Source organism: Erinaceus europaeus, chromosome X (assembly GCF_950295315.1).
Source record: "Erinaceus europaeus chromosome X, mEriEur2.1, whole genome shotgun sequence".
Lineage (NCBI taxonomy): Eukaryota > Metazoa > Chordata > Mammalia > Eulipotyphla > Erinaceidae > Erinaceus > Erinaceus europaeus.
Genome location: NC_080185.1, coordinates 88,334,458 through 88,357,913, shown reverse-complemented (window position 1 = coordinate 88,357,913; position 23,456 = coordinate 88,334,458). Strand labels below are relative to the sequence as shown.

General features: G+C 38.5%; 1 protein-coding gene across 1 annotated transcript in view; it reads left to right on the top strand.

Annotated features, from left to right (window-relative positions):
- The window catches only part of CCNB3 (cyclin B3), a 43,602-nt gene that overhangs the window by 6,580 nt on the left and 13,566 nt on the right, over positions 1 to 23,456 (top strand). The window contains exons 2-5 of the mRNA XM_060183589.1: positions 3,052 to 5,776; positions 6,904 to 7,005; positions 8,591 to 8,683; positions 22,511 to 22,648. Of these exons, the coding sequence (XP_060039572.1) occupies positions 3,052 to 5,776; positions 6,904 to 7,005; positions 8,591 to 8,683; positions 22,511 to 22,648 (3,058 nt within the window). The remainder of the gene's footprint in view (positions 1 to 3,051; positions 5,777 to 6,903; positions 7,006 to 8,590; positions 8,684 to 22,510; positions 22,649 to 23,456) is intronic.

The window sequence follows — 23,456 nt, the reverse complement described above, 5'->3', positions numbered from 1 at the left end:
CATATTTGAGGCTGTCACTTCCTTATATAGTTGTTGAAGCTTCAGTTTCTTCTCCTCCTCTTCCTATCTCTTCCTCCTTCTCTACAAACATTCATGAATGTGAAAACTATGTTTTCTTGCTCAGCATGGGTCATAGTTCACTAATAGCTTATTGGAAGATTAGTTTATTTCTTTAACAGCACATTATAAAAATTCAGAGGGATAGATAATGGGAAAGCTATCAGGGAAGGGGATGGGATATGGAGATTGGGTGTTGGGAATTGTGTGGAGTTGTACCCCTCCTATCCTATGGTTTTACTTTTGTTAATGTCTCCTTTCTTAAATAAATAAATAAATAAATAAATAAATAAATAAATAAATTCTAAGATTAAGACATGAATGGAGACTCAATCCAGGAAATCTGCCCTAAAAAAAAAAGTGAATAGAAAAAAAAAAAGTCAAAAATTATAGTTGGATGAACAACAAGGAGCAGTTTCCTGAGTTGAAGGCTTAAATCTTCAGATTAGATGAGATTGAGAACATTCAGGGTGGTAGAGACTGTCTAAAACTTCAGATTAAATGTATAGTAATTAAAACAATAAAAAAATTGGCACAGGTTGGTCAAAGTTTAAAACAAATGTTAGGTTTATTACATTGTGGTTATTTAGGTACAGCAAAAAAGATTTAGGCAATGGGGCAAAGATAGGCTAATCATGATGCCCAGCGAGCCATGAGTCTTTTTTTAAAATATTTTTTATTTATAAAAATGAAACATTAACAAAACCATAGGATAAGAGTGGTACAACTTCACACAATTCCCACCACCAGAACTCCATACCCCATCCCCTCCCCTGATAATGTTCCTATTCTTTAACCCTCTGGGAATATGGACCCAGGATTATTATAGGGTACAGAAGGTGGAAGGTCTGGCTTCTGTAACTGCTTCCCCGCTAAACATGGGCATTACCAGGTCGATCCATACTCCCAGCCTGCCTCTCTCTTTCCCTAATGGGGCAGGGCTCTGGGGAAGTGGGGCTCCAGGATACATTGGTTGTCTGCCCAGGGAAGTCTGTTTGGCATCATGGTAGCATCTGGAACCTGGTGGTTTAAATTAAGTTTACCAGAGCCAGGCTACATGTGTTCAGATCCTAGGAGAAATGGCACGGTGATCTGAGAAGAAGGAGAATATTCAGGAACAGCTAGCTGTATCTGAGTTCAAAGGAGTACAGAGCATTTCCAGAATACACACACTTAAATAACTTCTGATGCACCCACAGTCCCTCGTGGGTTTGCATAAATCCACAATATGCAAGTAGGCTGACATCAGCCTCATACTAATTATGTTCATGTCCCAACAAAATTGAGTCCAGAATGATGGGGAAAATGAATGAAAAAAGGAACTGTGCACTGATTTATTTTTAGAGATGATTTTGAACTCTAAGAAAAAAAGTGTTTTTAATATTTTAAGCATTCAAAGAAGAATGTCTATATACCAAAGGAAAATACAAATTGTGTTCACATTGGACTTCTTTTCTGTTTTATCAATCAGCAGAGGACAGTGGAGCAATATTGAGAATTTGACAGGTTGGAAATGTGGTTAAGCCATGCCAGCTAGGTGTAAGGGCAGAACAAAATTAATAAGTTTCCAATGTCTAATGACTCAGTAGTGCACTAGTCATTTATCCCTTTTGGATTAAGAAAATCTGAAAATACATTCTAGATTGTAGAGAAGGCATATCAACAAAGTAGTTGGAGAGGATGATTAAACCAAAAAAAAAAAAAAAAAAGACCTGATAACAAAATGTCGTGAAAATGGATATTCTTTGAAATAGAAGAAACTTAAAAGATGATACAGAGATAAAAAAAAAATAAATTAGAGAAGATCTGGGTACATAGCTCAGTATACTAGAGCATAGATTTCCCATACCTCCTGGTCCAAATTTAAGCCTCAATGCTATCATATGACAGCTGAGCAGTACTATGGATTTTTGTTGTTCTCTCTCTCTCTCTCTCCTCTCTCATATAAAAATGAATGTCTTCTTAAAATACTGGAAATATTTCAGAGCCATGGTACACATGTACAATGTGTACCATGGGGAGTATGACTTCTCTAGGATGAAAGAAGTTATGTGGTTAACTACTAACAACACTAATTACTAGCATACATTTATCTTATAAACCTTATAAATCTCTCTTCATAATCCTCTCTCATAAGCCTTTAAACAATATTAATTTCATCCTGCACTTTACTGTATGACTAGGGCTGGTAGACAAAGATGAATAAACACAGCTAGTGAGAGAAACCGATATATACACATTAGGTTTGTCAAAAATAAAAGTAAACCATCATACATTAACAAAAAACAGCATTGTTTTCAGTTGAAATTTTTGTTTGTTTTTTTGTCTTAATTTATTGATTTTCCCTTTGTTATACCGTTGTAGCTATTATTGTTATTATTGTTGTTGTTATTGATGTCGTTGTTACGTTGTTAGATAGGACAGAGAGTAATTGAGAGAGGAAGGGAAGACAGAGAGGGGGAGAGAAAGATAGACACCTGCAGACCTGCATCACCGCCTGTGAAGGGACTCCCCTGCAGGTGGGGAGCCGGGGGCTTGAACTGCAGGTGGGGAGCCAGGGGCTCAGACCGGTCCTTGCACTTTGCACCACATATGCTTAACCCACTGCGCTACCGCTGGACTCCCTTTAGTCGAAATTTTTTTAGAAAAGCAGGAACTGGGGCCAGGTGGTGGCACACCTTGTTAAATGCACACATTACCGTGCACAAGGACCCAGGTTCAAGTCCCTGGTCCCCACCTGCAGAGGAAAAACTTTACTGAAGCTTCACTCAATGCAGTGGGAGGTTCTCTTTAATCTGGATTGTATGCATGACAAAGCATTTATGTTTGCTTGCTAGCCAATTACTCAATGATTTTTTTTTCCTTCTAGTACTTTTGGGGGGGGTATCAAAATATTTCCCATATTTTCTGTAAATGTAGCAGCCACATGAAATTATAAATGAAGATTCTAGGAGCTACATTTTACTCACCCAAACACTTGTTTTTACCTCACAGGTATAAGGTGGAAACCTTACCACTAGTAACCTCTACCACCATGACAACAAATGTGGAAAAACCATGCATATTGGAACCATCTACCAGCTCTAAAACACAAACAACTCAGGAGACATCTATTTTCAAGAAGTCATTAGTCTCAAAAAGGAATCCTACTATTTTAGACACATTGCTCACTAAGAAGTTGTTATCTTTAAGGAAGAGCACAAGTCAGGAAGAAGTATCCCTCTTGGATAAGCCATTATCCTTACAAAAAGAGACTAACCTTGATGCTGACGTTATTATAGAGCCAGTGAATTTGGAAAGTAAGCAGAGAACAGAGGAGACAACCATCACTGGAAAGATACCATCCTTAAATAAGATGCCCACAGATCAGAGAAAGCAAGGCTTATTGCAGGACATTAACATTGAAGCAGATTCTGCTCCAGTGAATTTTGACAAAGAGCCTAAGACTGAGAAGACAATCTTCACCAAGAAGCTCTTATCTTTCAGGAAGTGTGCCACTCAGGTGAATATATCTGATATGAACAAATCACCTCAGAAGGTCACCTCTGTGGAGAAGTCACCTGTTAAGGAGTTGTTGTCCTCTAAGAGAAAGCCTATCCCTAAGTCCATTTTCCAACAACCATCTCTGTTCCAAGAGAGCCCCACCACTTGGGAAGAGGCAGCCATGTTGAAGAAACCACAGCCATTACAAGAGATTAAGACTAGTGGATATGACTTCCTGCGGCAACAAATGTTCTTTAGGAAGACACAGGATACCAAGGAGGTAACTAAGTTACCTTTAGAAAATGAATGTCCCATTCAGGAGAAGACATTCCATTTGAGGAAGCCAATAATACTGCAGAAGCCCACTATTGGACAGAAGTTACTCATGGGACAACAGAAGGAGGTGGTGTCCCATAAGAGGAAATGTACCACTGAGGAGTCCCTTTCCCAAGATCCATTTGCATGGCTGGAAAATCACACCACCCAGGAAATTACATCCACCGTGAAGAAGCCTTCAGATGAGTTGCAGCAAGGGAGTCCAACTGAGGAGAACTCACTTTTTAAGAAGGATTTAACTTTTACAAAGAAGCGTACTATTGAGGAGACAACTTCCACCAACAATCTGTTATCTTCAAAGAAAAAGTGTACTCCTCAGTGTAAGCTATCCCACTTGAAGCCACTAATATTGCAGACTACTTCTAAAGAGAAGTCACTCATTAAGGAGCCATTGCCCTTTAAAATGAAGCTTACCACTGAGGAAGGATCTCTTTTCAATGTATCAGCAGCATCCCAAGAGAAGCACACCATTCAGGGGAAGGTGGCTCTCTATAATCCATGGGCATTGCAGAAGAATATTGGAAATGGAAGTGAACCTCTGATGGAACCATTTGAATTTAAAATGAAATATACCACAAATGAGGCAGATTCTACCAAGGAGCCAGTAACTTTAAAGAAGAGAAAGTCTGACACTCAGATGAAATCTGTCAGCCAAGACCTATTGCATTTAAAAGATAATGTTGATGAAGATAAGAATTCCTTCTTTATGGGGTCGCCATCATTTAGGAAGAGCCCTCCAACCAAACAAGCTATCCTTGCCAAAGCACCATTATCCTTAAGTAACCCAAAGACTCAGGACACAATGTTTTTCTTCAAGAAGATCACCTCTGGAGACGAGTCACACTTTAAGGATGCATTGCCCTATAGAAAAGAGCCTACAACTGAAAAGGGGTCGTTCCTTCAAGATTCATCCGTTAAGAAAGAAAGGTATATGAACCTGGAGAGAGTGTTGCTTCCAAAAAATTCACTGGCTTTGCAAAAGAAGGTCCCTTCTGAAGAAGGATCATATATTAAGGAATCACTGAACTTGAATGAGAAGCCTGCTGCTGAGAACAAATCCCTCTCTCAGGAGCTACTTTCATCGCATATTAACCCTGGCAAGATGGATGAGGCCCTCTTTTGGAAGGCTTTGGCCTTACAGAAGAAGAATAATACCAAGGAGAATTTAAAGAATGTGGTGTCATCACAAGAAGGCACTACTGAAGAGAAATCTCTCTCCATGAAGCCACCAATTCTCAAGCTTTCTGCTGAGGTGCCAAAAAGTACAGAGAGGCAGTTGGGTTTAACAAAGAAGCCCACTGATCAAAGTGGTGCAAACAGTTACTTCTTGAAGAATCAGTTATCCATGCAAGATAATATTACCATGGAAGTGGAATTCCTTATTAAGAAACTAGTGGCCATGCAGGAAAATCTCAAAATTGAGAAGGAGAATCATGTGAAGAAGTCTGTAAACGTACAGGAGAAAGACGGCACTGAAAACGAGACCATCATGAAGCAGCCTCTGACACTTCAGCAGAAATGTACAGCTGAGGATAATGTGTTCCTGAACAAACTATTGGCTTTGCAGAAGCCTAGCAGTGGGAGAGAGCCGTTAGTCTTTCCAAAGCCTATCATCAACCAGGCACCACTTTTCACCACTGCGAATGTATTGTCATTCAAGGAAATACTGAACTTTCAAAAGAATCCTACCCACAAAGAAGACACCAGTCTCAGTAAAGTCTTGATCCCCCAAGTTCAGACTAGCGCATGTCTGTCCAGTGCTGTCTCTAAACCTGCAACAAGCATGTCCAGAGCTACTACCATATCCAGTGTGGGCAGTTTCAGTAGTTTCAGGAAGCCCTTCACTTCTGAATCAAATTCCAGTAAACTTTCATCTAAGAACAAGAAATCACGGGAGGAGGTATTGCACTTTCTTCTTTTATTAGACAGATTGTTCTTTGTTAGCATGGAGGTGGCTGCTAGTAGAGATAAATTTTTGGTTATTCCCAGGGTTTCCAGGGTTTCACTACACCAGGCTAAGTTTTTTTCTGATAGAGAGAGGCAAGAGATAGAAAAATGAGAGGAGGGTAAAGATGCCAAAGCACCGACACTTGCTCTAAGCTAGGTTCAAACCTGGGTTGCAGGCATGTAAAGCAAATGCACTATCCAGCAAAGATGATATATCTTGGCTTTCCTAAACAATTGAGTGATATGCAGCAAGCTATAGTAAATCAAGTTGACCTTGTAGCAACTCTTATCTTCCTGACTGGCATGGTGATACACCCATTCAAGTATAAACTATTTGCTCCTAGAATATTTGATAAGTTCTAGACATTACACACACAGGATGTTTTGTCAAAGTTCTTTTTTTTTCTCTTCTTTTTTCATCTAAAGAGACAGACACAGACAACACCAAAGTCTCCCTAGTACTGTTGTACTCCCTTATGGTGTATTGGGGCCTTGAAGCTGGATCATCACATAGAAGAGCAAGCCGGCAGACGTACCATTTCACCACCCCCATTAGTCATTTTAATCTATGCTAAAGTGCAATTCAGTCAAAGATGGCCAAAGTTCACAGAGGCATTAACCAAGGAATAACATATCTTAGATGTAAATTGGAAGGATGACAGATGTGATTTGACAAAGAGGAGGAGGCATATCTTCTTGTAAGCAAAACAACCTGAACAAAGACAGAGAAAGGAGGAAAAACTACCAAGATGAATCAGGTGCATTGGTACATTAACAAGAAAGTCAAGACAGGTGACATAAGGTGAAATAATAAAATAAAAATGAAAAGAGCTTACCTATAAAAAGGTGCCTGATCCCTAGGGCAGAGCAGGACAGTAGCTACAAGGATCACAAAGCATTTCTTAGAAGTATGAGCATTACAGTGTCCAGTGGCACTTTGTTATGACTCAGGATGAATGAAGGTTGAGAAACCTTAACAATTGATGACAGTGGGAAGGAAAGCATCACCCTTTATGCATATGTGCTAAGCTCTCTTAGAATCTTTGTCCTTCTGAGATGTCTCTTTTGGTAATTTCCTAGCGGATAACTTCACTGAAGGCTGCTGATGATAATGAATATGATGATTCATTTTACGACTCAGTATATACCAAGGATATCTTCATGTACATGAAGGAGAGAGAGGTGTGTAGGTGACTCATGGAGGTGGGGGTGGGGCTGGGGGGTTTGCAATGACTTCTCATGCTCATTTCCTCCTCTCTCTACCCTTCCAAAGAAAGTTGAAAGGAGTAATAATGATGAAGAAAATAATAATAGCAACAACTGCCATCTACTATTAACTTACTCTGAGATATTGTGCCAAGGGAAATTATACATTATCTTTTTCATTATCCTGATAACCTCACGATGTTATTGGGATATTATTATCTCCCATCTATAAATGGGAGAAACTGTTCAGAATCTCATAGCTATTATGTGGTAGAGCTGGAATGTGATTTGCTTACCTTGTAGGCTATAAGTCTGCACTTCTTATTTCTGAGGAGACGGTCTTAGATTGAGAGAGAGAGAGAGAGAGAGAGAGAGAGAATGATGCAAGTAATCAGACATAGCCTTTTCAGTTACAGTCTGGTAAAATTTCCGTTCTCTTTTGAAATCTGCTGTTCTCTTCTATGGAAGTCCTCTGTTAGGGTGCAGAATATATGAGACTTAAAAAACCTTAGCATATGACAATGGAATGAAGGGACTCACTTTATGTGTATGTGCTAAGCTTCAGTATTCTTTCTTTCTCAGTAAAACATACAGAACCAAGATTATCTAGCAACTAGAATATTTGTAGGTCATGCATGACAATGACAATGGATATCTTGTCTTCTCTATAGAGGCTGACTCCAAAGCCCACACTTTTATTTTTCTAGTATATTGTTCAGGAAGTAACTGATAACTTGGCTATAATAAATATATGGAGGGCTGGTTAAATAGCTCACTTGAATTGTGTACTACATTGCCATGTGTATGACTCAGGTTCAAGCCCAGCCCTCATCATACTGGAGGAGGCTTCAATGTTGTGGTCTCGGTCTTGGTCTCTCTCCCTCTCCCTCTTAGTCTCTATATAAAATACATAAATATATGAATATTAACTTATCAGTATTGATTTACCTTAGTGTCTTGTTGGATGGCAGAGATAATACACCAAACCAGACTTCCTGAATTAAAATGTGCAACTTAGAGAGCCTTAAATAGTACATATGCATGCTAAAGTTTGAAAGGCACTACTGTATTTAGCACTACTTCACACAGTATTGTGCTTTGGTCTCCCCACCCCCCCAAAGCACTGCTTAGCTCTAGCTTACCCATGGTGGTACTGAGGATTGAATTGAAGACCTTTGGTGCCTCAGATATGAAAGTCTATTTGTGTGATCTTTATGCTGGCTCCTCAGCCATACTTTGAATTGGATTGTTAAAAAAAAAACAAAAACAATGAGCAAGTTTGGTATTCATGTATAGCCATACATGTTATTCTGTCATCATTCCATTTCCTCCTGGACTCCTCAGTTGTGACCCTGACACTCATAGTATTTGGATTCATTTCCCAAGGATTACTGGAACTTAAGGAGACTTTTATTGGTCCCTGATACCAAATGAAGAAAACGAATTAGATCTATGAGGAAATTAACTATGATAAGTCACAACTTTTCATGAGCTATTAATTGTAAATATGTTGCCAAGTTATAATGTCTTAAATATTAACATTTCTTTCTTATTGCCCCAGCACAAGTTCATGGTTAAAAGTTACATGAATTGGCAGACTGAAATTAATGCTCACATGAGGTCACTCCTTATTGATTGGCTGGTGGAGGTGCAGGTAAGCCTAGCAGTTATTGCCTTTGAGAAGCTGCTGTTCTCTTTATTATTCATTCAGCATTTTCGGGTGCCAGACAAGATAAAAAAATCTACTGGAGGAAAGATAAAGTATGCAAATAGACAATAAGTACAAAGTAGAACATTCTAAATGTTCTGCGAATACCATTAATGCCATACTATGAGAACGCAGAAGGAGAGGTTATTTCTAGAAAAGGCAATGATGGTGTCATAATATCACGATAAAATTTTTTGAAAACGTATATCTAATGATTTGGCTAACGGTCACTGACATAATCTTTCAACTGTGGGTGGGGTAGGTGATAGAAAGGAATTTGTGGCACCAGCCCTGGTTTGTTCATATTTAGATAATGATGGAATATAGCTATGAATACTTGCATGTCACTGTATACTCAGAAAGTATAGCTCAGAATAGTTCCTGTCATATAGTATCAAGAAATGTTTGTTAAGTGATCGGAATTAGATGGATTACTATGGAGTTTGCAAGGAAACGTAAGTTACTACTTATGCTCCTGAAAGTCTTACTACTATATAATTTCCAAAGAAAAGAAAGAAGGAAAGAAAAGAAGGCATCACCAACATTTATGGGGAAAAAGTGTTGGTTTCAAAAGTGGTAAGTGGGCTGGGTGGTGGCGCACAAGGGCCAGGTTTAAGCCCCTGGTCCCCACTTGTGGTGAAAGTGGGGGAAGCAATGAAGCAGTGATGCAGATGCCTCTCTTTCTGTCTTCCCATTTTCCCTTTCGTGGGGGAGTAGGGGTGGGGAGCCCTCTGGGACTGGTAGATTCATCTTGCAGGCACCGAGTCCCAGTAATAGTCCTAGTGTAAAAAACCAAAAGTACTACATATGTTACATAAGCATATGGGTCATGTCCTTTTGAAATCAAATGGTGGACAAACCGTATGGTTAATGTCCCAAATGCCATGTAATTGAACATGTTGCACAAAATATTCTGAATCCGCTGTGTGTATTACGTAATTTAAATGCCAGTTAAGCCACTGGGATAACCCATAAAAATAAAGGGAATGTAAGACCAAATTTCCTTTTCTTTGCACTGAATTTTTTTTGTCTATAATTTTTCTTTTCAAAAAAGTCATTGGGGCCAGGTTAAGTGTACACATTACAGTGCACAAGGACCTGGGTTCGAGCCCCTGGTTCCTATCTGCAGGGGGAAAGCTTCAAAACTGGTAAAGTAGTACTGCAGGTCTCTCTCTCTCTCTCTCCCCCTTTCTGTCACCCCCTTCCCTATCAATTTCTGGCTGTCTCTATCAAATAAATATACATTTTAAAGGGCATTTATTTTTATTTTATTATATTTATTTTTATTTTATTTTATTTTATTTTTTAAAATCTAGAGTGCCTCAGCTCTGGCATATGCAATGTTATAAAGCAACTTGGGACCTCATGATGCGAGTCCTGTATTCACCATTGTGCTATCTCACTAGCCCCTTCTAGTACCAACCCTCTTGAATGTATCAGTGTTATTTTAGATGCAACATCAGAATAAAGAGGTTTTGCTATAGATTGAACTGGGTCACATTCTTTTATTTTTTAATTTATAGATAAATCTACTTTTATTAATGTCAAGGTAATAGTTGTTTAATTTATCAGCTTTCACAAGCAGATTATTTTTTTTCCCCCTCTTCTCTCTCTGGGTCCTGATGGAATTAAAGTTCAGAGGCTTCTGGTCATTTTCCCCTAACAGTTATCCCTCTGGGATTATGGAACAAAATTCTTTTGGCTTCTGTCATTGTTTCTCCACTGGACATGGGAGACGACAGGTTGATATATACCTCCAGCCTATTTCTGTCTTTCCTAGTGGTGCAGGGCTCTGGAGAGTTGAGGTTCCGGGATACACTGGTGATGTCATCTACCCAGGGAATGAAGGATGAAATCATAGTAATATCCACTACTTGATGTGTGAAATGAAGTAAGATATAAAGCAGGACAAAATGTTTAATTCACACGAACCATAAAGTACAAATAGGGCAGGTGTGAATAGGGATTTTAGGGTGGATAGAAGCTAGGAAGTATGTTCCTAGGGGCCTATGCTGTGGTAATTTTTATTGGAGCTTGATAGCTAACCTGTAGGTGGGCTAAAAGTCTTCTCTGCGAAAATGGTATCAGAGTTGATCAGAGGACTAGAAAACTACATCAGGGCAGAGAGTAGCTCCTAAACTTGAAGAAAACCTATAAATTCAAATAGCTATTTACTATGTCGATCTGACCCAGGGCCCATATCTATTCATATTTAGCACAGGAAGCTGTGCAACCTCTGAGTCCCTGTCAGTCTAAGCTCACAGTCCATGGTTACAGCTGGGACTATTCTAGACTGCACTCATTTCAGGATCAGTCTTCCTCAGGTGGCAGAGTAGGTTAACTCAGCTTCCCTTCGGAGAGTTGGGCAGGGCCTGGACTATATTCTGCAAAGGGAACTTTGCCTAGGCGCTCAAAGAGAAATATGTAAGCAAGTATCTTAGAAAAACTATAGAGCCATGCTATTTTTCATTCATGAAAGGGTTTTTCCAGGTTTGATACCTGTATCTCTCCCATTGTTTCTATTAGTTCCACATACCAAAGAATTAAGTAATGCATAGGTGTACCTAAGTGGAAAAGAGACCAACAAATAGACCTAGTATCAACACATAGTGGATACTAGATAGGTACATTTAAAAAAAATCACCTGATAAATGTAAATAATAAAATCAAATATACTGATAAATATAGACCTATTATATGTTATCTGGAAAACTGTACCTTGCAACCTGCATGGCTACTGTAATATTTTACCTGGAAAAGCCAATGACTGATTTCTGGCTAACATTTATTACCATGATACAAAACAAATATATGCAGACTGCAGGGTTTTCAAATAGCAATTAAAGAGTTTGTGTAGAGAAATATATCTCTGGGATGGGGAGGTAACTCACTCTACCTACATTGCTATGTGTGTGACCCAGCTTTGCGATCCCACATCACAAGGGAGGTGCTGTGGCACTGGAGGAAGTTTTTTTTTTTTTTTTTTTTGAGGAAGTTTAAGTGCTGCAGTTCTCTCTCCTCTTTATTTGTTCTTTATCTTTATTTATTTATTGGATAGAGACAGAGAGAAATTGAGAGGGGAGAGAGATGGAGAGAGACAGAGAGACACCTGTAGCCCTGCTTCACCACTCCTGAAGCTTTCCTTCTGTAGGTGGGGACTAGGGGCTCAAACCCAGGTCTTTGCACATTGTAATGTGACTGCTTAAGCAGGCTCATCACCACCCACCACCCTCATTCCCTCCTTTCCTTCCTCCCCACCCCCTCTCCCTCTGGAAACAAACAAAAAAGTGTCCTGAAATGTTCACATTGAACATGATTAAAGCCCTGGTTCCACCAAAGAAGAAGGGGGAAAAAAGTGTCATTATTTTATCAAATGTCCAAGAGATGGAGTTTTCCAGAATTTCTAGCACAGCACTACACACTATAGGCTCCCCCTTTATGACTGACTTCCCCCTGAGTCAGCCTGGCTCCTTTTACTCTGGTTCTTACTTTGGCATCTGGATGATTTTTTTCAACAAGTCCCTCAAGGGTTTGCTGCTTTTGTAAAATTGAGGAAATATTGTTTTACAAGACTATTTTTTGCTTCCTTTTCACACTTGCTCAGCATAATTGTCAGTGTTCCCTGCCCACCACCAAAGTGCCAGTCCTCCCTCCACTGTCAGACACTAGTCCCCATTCTCCCTTTAAACACCTTTCTTCCTTAGTAACCTCAGATCTGCAGGTATAGACTTAAGTGCTTATCTATGTTTTACCCTGTTACCTTGCTTTATTCTTTAGGTCTCACATATGAGTGAGCTCATCTGGCATTTGTCTTTCTCTTCTGGCTTATCTTGTTTGGTATCATCACCTACAGTCCCACTCATATTCTAACAACAGGCAAGAGTTCAACTTTTCTTATAGCTGAGTAGTATTCCAGTTGAAGACTTGGTTATTGTATATAACACCAAACATGGATATGTATATATCTTTATAGATTAGTACTCTTCAGATAGTTACGTAGGAGAAGAATTAGTGGATTATATAGCAGACTTATTTTTTACATTTTTTTTTCACCAGAGCACTGCTCAGCTCTGGCTTATGGTGGTGCTGGGGATTGAACCTGGGACACTGAAGGCATCAGAGTCTCTTTGCATAACAATTATGCTATCTACCCCTGCCCCTATTTTTTAAAAGTTTAAGACAACACAATACTGCTTTCCATAGAGGCTGAGACCATTTATATTCTCACCAATAGTATAAAAGCATGCCCATTGACACAGAATTCTGGTGGTGGGAATGGTGTGGAATTGTACCACTATTATATTGTAATTTTGTAAACCAATATTAAATCACTATTAAAAATGAAATTAAAAAATCACCCCCTTTTCTCCACATACTCACCAGCAGGTGTTATTTTTGGCTTTTGTTAATGTCCATTATTCCTATGATGTATGAAACTGTGAGATGGCATCTTAGCATTTTCTTGATTTGTATGTCCCTGATATTAAATGATGAAGAACATTTTTCTTGTGTACCTGTTGGCCATCTTTGGTGAAGCATCTTTTCACTTCTCCCCATTTAAAAAATATTTATTTAATTTATTTATTTTCCTTTTTTGTTGCCCTTTTTATCATTGTTGTGGTTATTATTGTTGTTATTGATGTTGTTGTTTTTGGATAGGGCAGAGAGAAATGGAGAGAGGAGGGGAAGACAGAGAGGGGGAGAGAAAGATAGACACCTGCAGACCTGCTTCACTGCTTGTGAATCGATTCCCCTACAGGTGGGGAGCCGGGGGCTCGAACCGGGATCCTTACGCCAGTCCTTGTGCTTTGTGCCATGTGCACTTAGCCCGCTGCGATACCACCCGACTCCCATTTCTCCTCATTGTTATGAGATTTTGTTATTGTTAAATTTTGTGAGTTTGTTGTATATCGTGGATATTAACCTTTGGTCAAACGTATGTTGTATGAACTTTTCCTCCCATTGGGCAGTACATCTCTTTGATTTGATGATGATTTTATTTTTGCTGTTTAGGAGCTTTTTAGTTTGATTTGATCCCATTTGTGTATTTTTGTACTCATTTATCCTATTTCAAATATATCTCTGAAGCCGATATCATTGAATGTTTGCCTAAATTTTCTTCAATGTATTATAAGTTTTTAAGTTTAACATTCAGGTCTTTAATACAATTTGAGTTGAGTAAATGATTTCAGATAGTGATCTGTTATCAGATCACTTAAATAAGCACTTACATAAGTAAACTTGATAATGAAGGTTTTGAAAAATTATCGAGCTAGTAAGAGACTTCTAATGGACTGTCAGTGGACTTTGATCAACAATTTTGTTTTATATAGTGGCAAAGAGAGGAGGAGGAAGAGAGGGAAGGAGGGAGGGAGGGAGGGAGAGAGAGAGAGAGAGAGAGAGAGAGAGAGAGAGAGAGAGAGAGAGACCATATTACTGATGCTTCTTTCCTTATGGGGAATGAAGGCTGGGTGTAGAAGTTTTCTTTGTCTATTCCTCTTTCTTCCCTCCTTCCTCCCGCTTTCTTTCTTTCTCTCTCTCTTTCTTTCTTTCTACCTTCCTTTCTCCTTTCTTTCTTTCTCTAGACTGATAGGTAGAATAAATACACCACAGTACTGGAGCTTCCTTTGATGTCGAGTGCCAGGCTCGAACCTGGGTCATGCACATGGCAAAGTAGCACACTCCCCAAATGAACTTTTTCACCAACTCCTGATCAACAATATTTTTATTAGTGTTGTAGGTGGGAACAGAGAAAAATCTACTTGATTTATATATGAGATGATACTGGGAATAGGAAAAGAAAATAAAATTTCTTCACTGGTTGGAATGATGAACGGACTATTTGAAAACTTTTTCATGTTATTTTATTGCATAAATTCACATTGAATACAGGAAACTAAAAAAACAAAACAAAACAAATTCCTGGTATATTGCACCAAAGTAAAAGACTCGGGTGGGTGGGAGAGAATACAAGTCAAAAAAGGATGACAGAGGGCCTGAAGGGGGTTGTATTGTTATATGAAAACTGGGGAATGTTATGCATGTACAAACTATCGTATTTACTGTAGAATGTAAAACATTAATTCCCCAATAAAGAAAGAAAAAAATGTAAAAAAAAAAATCAAATTCCCTGTAATCCCACAACCTGTAAGCATAGGTACTATTCATACATAAATATCCCCCAGTTTTTTAGTAGAGGTGCACGAATCACAGAACTAGAGATGCCCAGGTCCTATAGCAAACATTTTGAAACTAGAATTCTAGAATTGTGAGGTGTCTTCTTTTTTAAAAAAATATTTATTTATTTAAAAAAAATTTTAAAAAATTTATATTTATTTACTCTCTTTTGTTGCCCTTGTTTTTTTTGTTGTTGTGGATATTATTGTTGTTAGTGAGGTCATCATTGTTGGATACGGCAGAGAGAAATGGAGAGAGGAGGGGAAGACAGAGAGGGGGAGAGAAAGACAGACACCTGCAGACCTGCTTCACCACCTGTGAAGCGACTCCCCTGCAGATGGGGAGCCAGGGGTTCGAACCGGGATCCCTAAGCCGGTCCTTGTGCTTTGAGCCAACTGCTCTTTAACCCACTGCGCTACCGCCTGACTCCCTGTGAGGTGTCTTCTAAGCACACATTTCTTTATTTTAGTTTGTGGAGGTAGTGAATCATATACCCATTATTTTACTTCTCCTGTGCCGACTTTTTTTTTTTTTTTTTTGGATAGGATAGATGGACATTGAGAGAGGAGAGGGAGATATTGAGGGGGAGAGTAAGATAGACACTTGTGAATCATGCCCCCCCCACAGGTGGGGCACCAGTAACTCAAACCTGAATCTTTGCACTTAGTCCTATGTGTGCTTAGCTTGGTGAGCCACCACCTGATTAAGATGTTTTCCATTTAAATGGACGGGTGCTGGGGAAGGGGGTGTGGAGCTTCCTTTGGTGCTATGGCACTCCCAATATGATGCATATGATCATACACCCACCTTATCTAGTGAGATGTCTCTCTAGGCGAAACATATTTTTTATAAAACATCACAAGTAGTAACTTTTAATCTTTTAAAAAATCACAGTTTTAGGGAGTCGGGCGGTAGCGCAGCGGGTTAAGCGCACGTGGCACAAAGCGCAAGGACCGGCAGAAGGATCCCGGTTTGAGCCCCCGGCTCCCCACCTGCAGAAGAGTCGCTTCACAGGCGGTGAAGCAGGTCTGCAGGTGTCTGTCTTTCTCTCCCCCTCCCTGTCTTCCCCTCCTCTCTTCATTTCTCTCTGTCCTATCCAACAACAACGACAACAACAACGACAACAATAACTACAACAATAACTACAACAATAAAACAACAAGGGCAACAAAAGGGAATAAATAAAAAAAATCACAGTTTTAGAGATATTGCATAGGGACCATGTGGTGGTACACCTGGTTAAGTGGACACATTACTACACACAGGGAACTGGGTTTGAAGCCCCGGTCTCCACCTGCAGGGGAAAAGCTTCATGAGTGGTGAAGCAGGGCTGGAGGTGTCTCTCTGTTTCTCTCCCTCTCTAACTCTCTCTTCACTCTCAATTTCTGGCTGTCCCTAACCAATAAAAGATAATAAAAATAAAAAAAGAAATATTACACATAGTATTTTTGTAACTTTACTTTTGTAGATTTATATACTTATTAAAACAGATTTTTGTACAGTCAATAGCATTTTAATACTCAGTTTTAAAAACAGACTCACAGAATGTTGCCAATTCCATTACAGAGAGTTGTGTATACTTCATCTAGTTTCTCCCAATGGTAACATTTTGTGTAACTGTAGTAATCAGGTCACACTAAGCTCAACAGACTTACTTATGCTCATGAGTCTAGTCTGTATCATTGTATCACACATGTAACTCTTTTAAGTACCACTTTCACAATTAGATACAGAGCCATTCCATTGTCATAAGGACTCATTATGTTATCCTTTCTGTGACTCTGTCAGCTCCATCGCCTCCTGCTCCTGTTCTTGGAAACTCCTTAATTATTCTCTTATTTATTCATAGAACTTCATATAAATAAAATCACATAGTATCTAGCTTTTTGAGATTGGCTTGTAAACACAACTCCCTCCACATGCGTGCAAACTATTTATTACTTTTCCTTGCTGAGTGATATTCCACGATACGATGCTTAATCATTTTAACTGGTCAACACTGAAGGTCATTCAATTTGCTTCCGAGTTTTAATGTTATGAAAAGAACTGCTATAAACATTCATTCATGTAGATTTAATAATATTTATTTGTATATATATATATATATATATATATATATATATATATAGAGAGAGAGATAAATTGAAAAGGGAGGGGAAGAGAGAGTAGGAGAAAGAAAAGATACACCTGCAACACTGCTTCACCACTTATCAAGCTTACCCCTGCAGATAGGGACCAGGGGCTTGAATCTTGGTCCTTGCACATTGTAAGACACACTCTACTGAGTGAGCTACTTCTTGGACCATCATATATATAGTCTTTATTGGATAGAGACAGTCAGAAATTGAGAGGGTAGGGGAGATGGAGAGGGAGATGATGTCATGGCTGGAAAAAGGGCTAGAAATCAGGGAAGAGAGTAGCTCCCAAATATGGGAAAGGTGTATAAATATTGTTAAATGCAGACCTCATCAATGTTTTTTTAATGTGTGGTCATTAATTTTTCCCAATTTGTTGAAGAGGCTTTTTCCCCTCACTATATAGTTTTGACTCCTTTGTTTTATATGATTTGAATTTATCTATGTGGGTTTGTTTCTGGGCTCTTTATCCATTAGCTTGGGTGTCTGTTTTTATTCTAGTACTACCTTATTTTAATTACTGCTGCTTTATTATATAGTTCTTTAGGAGGCATACTTTTTTTTCCTTCTCCAAATTGCTGTGACTATTTATAGCCTTTGTTGGTGCCAGAAAAATGTTAAATTTGTTCTGTTTTCTTGAAGAAAATCCCATGGGATTTTCATAGAGATTGTACCAAATCTATACATTGCTTTAAGTAAGATGGTCAATTTAATAATATTTATTCTTTCTGTCCATTATCACAAAACATTCTTCCATTATTTGTATTTTATTTCTTTTAACTGTGCCTTATAGGTTTCATTATACATGTCTTTTACTTTCTTAGATATACACAAAGATATTTTATCTTTTGTTGCACATATAAATGGAATTGGCTCCTTGATACCACTGGATAGATAGATAGATGTGGAGATGCATCAAATTTATTTGTATTGCTTTATATCTTGCAACTTTACTGTTCAGTTTTGGGACAGTCTTTAGAGCTTTTTCTTTTAATGACACATTTGTTCAGTGTCATGATCAGACTACTATATTTATCAATCAATAACACGAGTGAAAAAAAAGCCTCCATTAGGACCAGGTGGTAGCACAACTGTTAGAACACACATTACCATGTGCAAAGATCCAGTTTCAAAACTGTCTCCATCTGTAGGGGAAAGCTTCATGAATGGTAAAGCAGGACTGCAAGTGTTTTTTTTTTTTTTTAATCCTATCTCCCCTCCCTCTCTCAATTTCTCTCTGTCCTATCAAATTAAATGAAACAAAAAAATTATTAAAGAATCTACATTAAAGCTCTTTGCTGGAATGCTTTACATAAAAAAGAAACTAAACTAGTGTGTTATTCAAGCAGCCCTGAATACAGTAGTCCAAAGTGTCTTTTTACCATACACAAAAATACTGTCTAAAGCATGTCTTCTTTGTAGCAACTAGGCCCTACCACCACTGTGCATGGGTGAGTTCACAAATGTGTTGTAACTGTTACTTTCCTGTCACTTCTCTGGCTCTCCTCTCTTGCTAAGTTTTATTTCTTAGTAGTTAAAACCTTTTGCCACTGCCATAGCTTCTGCTGCTGCTGGAGCCACCATAGCCACTGTGGTGTTGTGGTTAGGCAAAGTATCAGTCTCTACCACCATAGTGGCCCAGCCTTCAAAGTTCCCTCCTTTTATGGATTCTAAATTTGAGGATTCATTGTTGTAATTACTGAAATCATTGTAGCTTCCACTACCTCCAAAATTACTTCCATTGTTGCCAAATCATTTAGAATCAGCCCCAATACCAACATATCCACCACAAGTTCAGCTGCTACCAAAGCCACATGACACACAAAAATTTCCTTCATGACCACAGTTGTCATTGTCATTGCCACCAAACCACCATCACAGCCACCACTGAAGTTTCCAGAACCATTTCAGTGCCCTTGTTTGGATGAAATACTAGGTTAAATAGGGATTTCTTACTTTACAGTTGTGGAGGTTCGAACCCAGGTCCTTGTGCATAGTAATGCATGCACTCAATGGAATGTGTCTTTGCCTGGTCCCAAAATAATCTCTTAAAATAGTGTTCTTTAGTATTTTCTCTAATGTCATCAACAAAAATCTTTTTCACAGTCAATGAGGCAATGGGTCTTGTAGAATCTTCTCTAGAGAGTCCTCTTGTTTTGTACACCACATGAACTCCTGCATTTGTGGCAGCATCCAGCTCCTCCACAGTGGCATGTGTAATGGACCCAAGGTCTCTGGGGCACTTAGTATTTCCATCTATCATTACCACACAGTTTTTGAGCATTCTTCGTTGCTCACAATAGCTTATCAGTTATTTCAAAGTTAGATCTCTGATGAGATTCCACAGCTGTCTGGCTCTTTGGTGACAGCTGAAGGAGAGACATTTGCATCTTCACGCTTCTCTCTCTTTATTATCATTCTACTTCCATATAACGAAAGTTTAACTTCTTCCCTTCCAATTTGGATATATTTCATATCTTTTTCTTGCCAGACTGCTCTGGCTAGGACTTCCAGGACTGTGTTTGACAGTAGTGACAAGACATTTTGAACTTATTCTATATCTTTGTAAAAATAAGTTTTATGTTATTCATCACTGAGTATGTTATTAGCCACTGGTTTGTGACTATATGGCCTTTACTATATTGAGAAAGGTTTATGTAACAGATACAAATAATAATAGCAAGATTTGTTGAACACAAACACCAAATTTTGAACATGGGTCCTCATACATAGCAATGTGTGTACCCTACCAGGTAAACCACAATCTGATTCCTTGAACTTGTTTTTCTGTGTTAAGTGGAGAATTTCTAGTTACTTTAAATGTTACTATGATAAATCTTCTAAATTCCTTCTCTGGTGAGTCTTCCAGTTTGGTGTCTTTATGATTTTTTCTTTTGATTTCATTTTATTTGAGGAATTCTGTCATTTTAATCATAGATCACTTGTTGCTTTTCTTTGTTCCTGCATCTATATTAGCTTCTGTTGTTTATATACTGGTGATGTTGTAGGGCTAGAGTTCTTCTTTTATGAGCAGGGAGGACAGTGGAGAAAAGAGTAAATTGTAATGGCTCTTGGTAATACCAGAAGAGGAGTGGGTTTTACACAGCCCAATGGGACAGCTTTATGCTGAGCAGAGTCCATGCTGTGCTTCAACTTTTGCAAATACTCAGTGTTATTAATGCAGCAACCATTAACTTCTGCCTGAGACTGTTCTCAAACCCACTTGTTTTTCTCTCAGGGGAGTGAGTAGTTGACCAGAACGGCCCTATTGGGCTCAGTCGCCCATTATCAGATGATTTCTTTTTCTTTCCCAGACTTGAATCTTTGTGGGCATTTTATTATCCTGCGCCCCCACCCCAAAGTTCTTTATGGGTCAGTACTTAAAAGCTTTCAGTCCTTCTATCCTCACCAGCCTTGCTCTTTTAGAAATAATGGCAGCTGACAAGCTGTGCCACTATCTCTGCTTATTTTTAGTTCCTCTGCCTATAATTTTTTCACCTACCTCTAGATGGATATGTGTGTGTCTTTCAGGCAAAGCTGACTCTCTACTGTTGAGGTTTTGCTGTGATATGTTGTTCTTGATATATTTTTGGGTGGGGGTCATAGTTTGCTTGTGACTTCTACCATTGCCCTGTTACTAAGAAATCTTAGTAATAGTTCTAATGATAGCCCATTATTTTTGAAAGATAGTGTTATAATTAAAATTAAAAGGGACTTTGGCTGCAGTGCATAATGGACTTGGCTGTGGGGTGGCTGGGAGTGGGTTTAGACAATAAAAGCTTTATTTTGGTGGCACAGTATTATGGGTTGTATATTTCAAAATACCCAACCAATAATATAACCCAATATACAAAATAAGAAATTACAGGCAGAGATAAATAAACTAGTCTCATAAGCCCATGAATTAGTTATCAAAAGTTCAGCCCCACAAGATAAACAATTATCAGCAGAGGTGTAGGTTACTTATATGACCATAGAGGAGTCTTAGAGTTTACCAACTAACTGAGTCATGCATGTTCAGTTCCCAGGAGAGGCAGCCATGGCAGGCACCTTGAACACCCACCACTAAGATGCATCTGATCAAGAGAAGAAGCAAGGGCCAAAAGGACTTGACTTCTGGCTGCCTGTACTTTTAAGTCTGTTAGGTTCACCCACAATCCGTTGTGTGTTTACTCAGAATGTAGTACGCTCTGTCATCAGGCTGATGTCAGCCGAGTGCTATGTCCAGCTTCCTATGGTTGGCCAGTATAATGCATCACAACAGGACTTAATTTTTTCAAGCTTTACTTGTAATTTGTATTTCCAATTTGACCTTGTTTTGTTGTTGCTTAAACAAAACAAGACTAATTACCATTTTAGATGCTTTGCTTCTGTTTACTTTGTTTTTATTGCCAATTTTTAGACTAGTCTAATGTGACCTCAGTGATAATTTCTTCTTTTCTTAATGAGATTTTCTTTATGGCTTCAGATAAAATAAATAAAATTTTCACTGATCTTTGAGGAAATGTGTATTTTCTATTAGGTTCAAAGATTATCACATCAATTAATTTTAATAATTATTATTACATAGTTTGTAGGCTATTTTTTCTGTTGAACTTGTCAGAGTCTAAGAGCATTGTGCTAACCATTGTTTAATTACTTTCTCCTGGCATTTATCTATTCCCTCCACCTTCTGTGTACTCTTCTGTTTCATACCATTTTGTTTGTTTTTGCAGGTCCAAAACCTTGCACATGTGAAATTCCACTACTCTGGGACACATTTTAAAAACCATTTTATTTTGTTTTATTGGCTAGAAACAGAGATAAATTGAGAGGGAAGGGGGAGATAGAGAGAAAAAAAAGTGAGAAAGAGAGGTGCCCCCTTACTCATATCTCTCTCTCACTTTTTTTTTCTCTCTCTTGGATTAACATGTGAATGTTCTCAATTTACTTGAATAAAGTTTAAAATTCCTGAAAAATTGTGTTCTTTCAATTCTTTATTGAGATTATACCTGATGAACTTTTAACCTTGGGGAAACAAACCCAGCTGGTCAGTTCTCCTCAATACAGTACTTGTTCCCGGTCATAGATTCTAAAAAGAAAGAAATGAATAAACTATCAGTAAAGAAATTTCTGTATTTCTGAGCCAAGCCTGATCTCTCTGTGGCGTTCACTGTATGTGATTGCAGCAAATGGGGAAAAGCAGACTCTCTAAGGTTGGGAGATCCGTGAGAGGATGTGCTCATTCAAGGTGCTCATAGAAAGACAGAGTGCTCCTCATTTGTAAGACTGGTCACCTATACAAACAGAGAAGGGGAGGGGGCTAATCCTAGGTTCTTCTAAGACAGAAGATGTAGGTTGTACTAGCTGGAGTAATTCTCACAATTCACCACATCTCAACTATTCAAGTCTGATAACTACTTCTTTCCTCAGTGCTGCATGTTAGGGAGCTGATTCTTGGACTGTTTGTGTTTTCCTCCAGATATCTTTTGAAATGAGTCATGAGTCCTTGTACTTGGCAGTGAAGCTGTTGGATCACTATCTTATGAAGGTAATAGGCAAGAAGGATGAGTTGCAACTCCTTGGTTCCACTGCTTTTCTGATTGCAGCAAAATTTGAGGTGAGTCTGGATCCACAGAACCTGTAGACATGTAATCAATCAGGTTTCTATTCCAAGTTAGCTGTGTGGACATACATGTGTGTATGCTACATGGATGCATATATATATGTGCACACGTTTGTCTGTGCACATATAAATGTATTTTTATGAATTTGCATGTGTTTCCTTAAGTTACATGCATAGACCTAAAATTTATTTTTAAAATTTAAAATTTTTAAAAAAATAAATTAAAATTTATGTTTCCTACCAATCTCCAACTCTATCTTCTCCTTTAGGGAACCTGAGTTGGGTAATAATGATAACATCTTTGTTTCCTGGCATCAACAAAGCTCTTCCATTTCCTCTCTGTTGATGTACATTCTTGTGCATTTGCCTAATTTAAATGTATCTTCATTTATAAAGTTTCCTTCTGGTCCACAATTCTCTTTCCCACCCTCACTATTTTCTTCTATCACTTACTCCATCATTCTCTTGTGGAATTTTTTTTTAATTTCATTTTTTTTTATTTGTGGTTAATGGTGGGTTACAAGACAAGATTACAGTGGATAGTTCCACACCACACCCACTTCCCAAAGACAACCACCATCATTCTTTCAAGCCTTAGAAACAATTTGCTTGCTGCTGCCTTTTTTTCAAGTTCATGTGTATCAGATCTCTCGATTTGTCTTTCATCTCTTTACTTATTTTGCTAAGCATGATCACCTCCAGTTCCATCCATTTTCTCATGAAATGTTGAACTGCATGTATAAGAAGTCATTTCCAGGTCTGGGTGCTGGAGACATTGAAGGGAAAATGGTCAGGAGTGGAT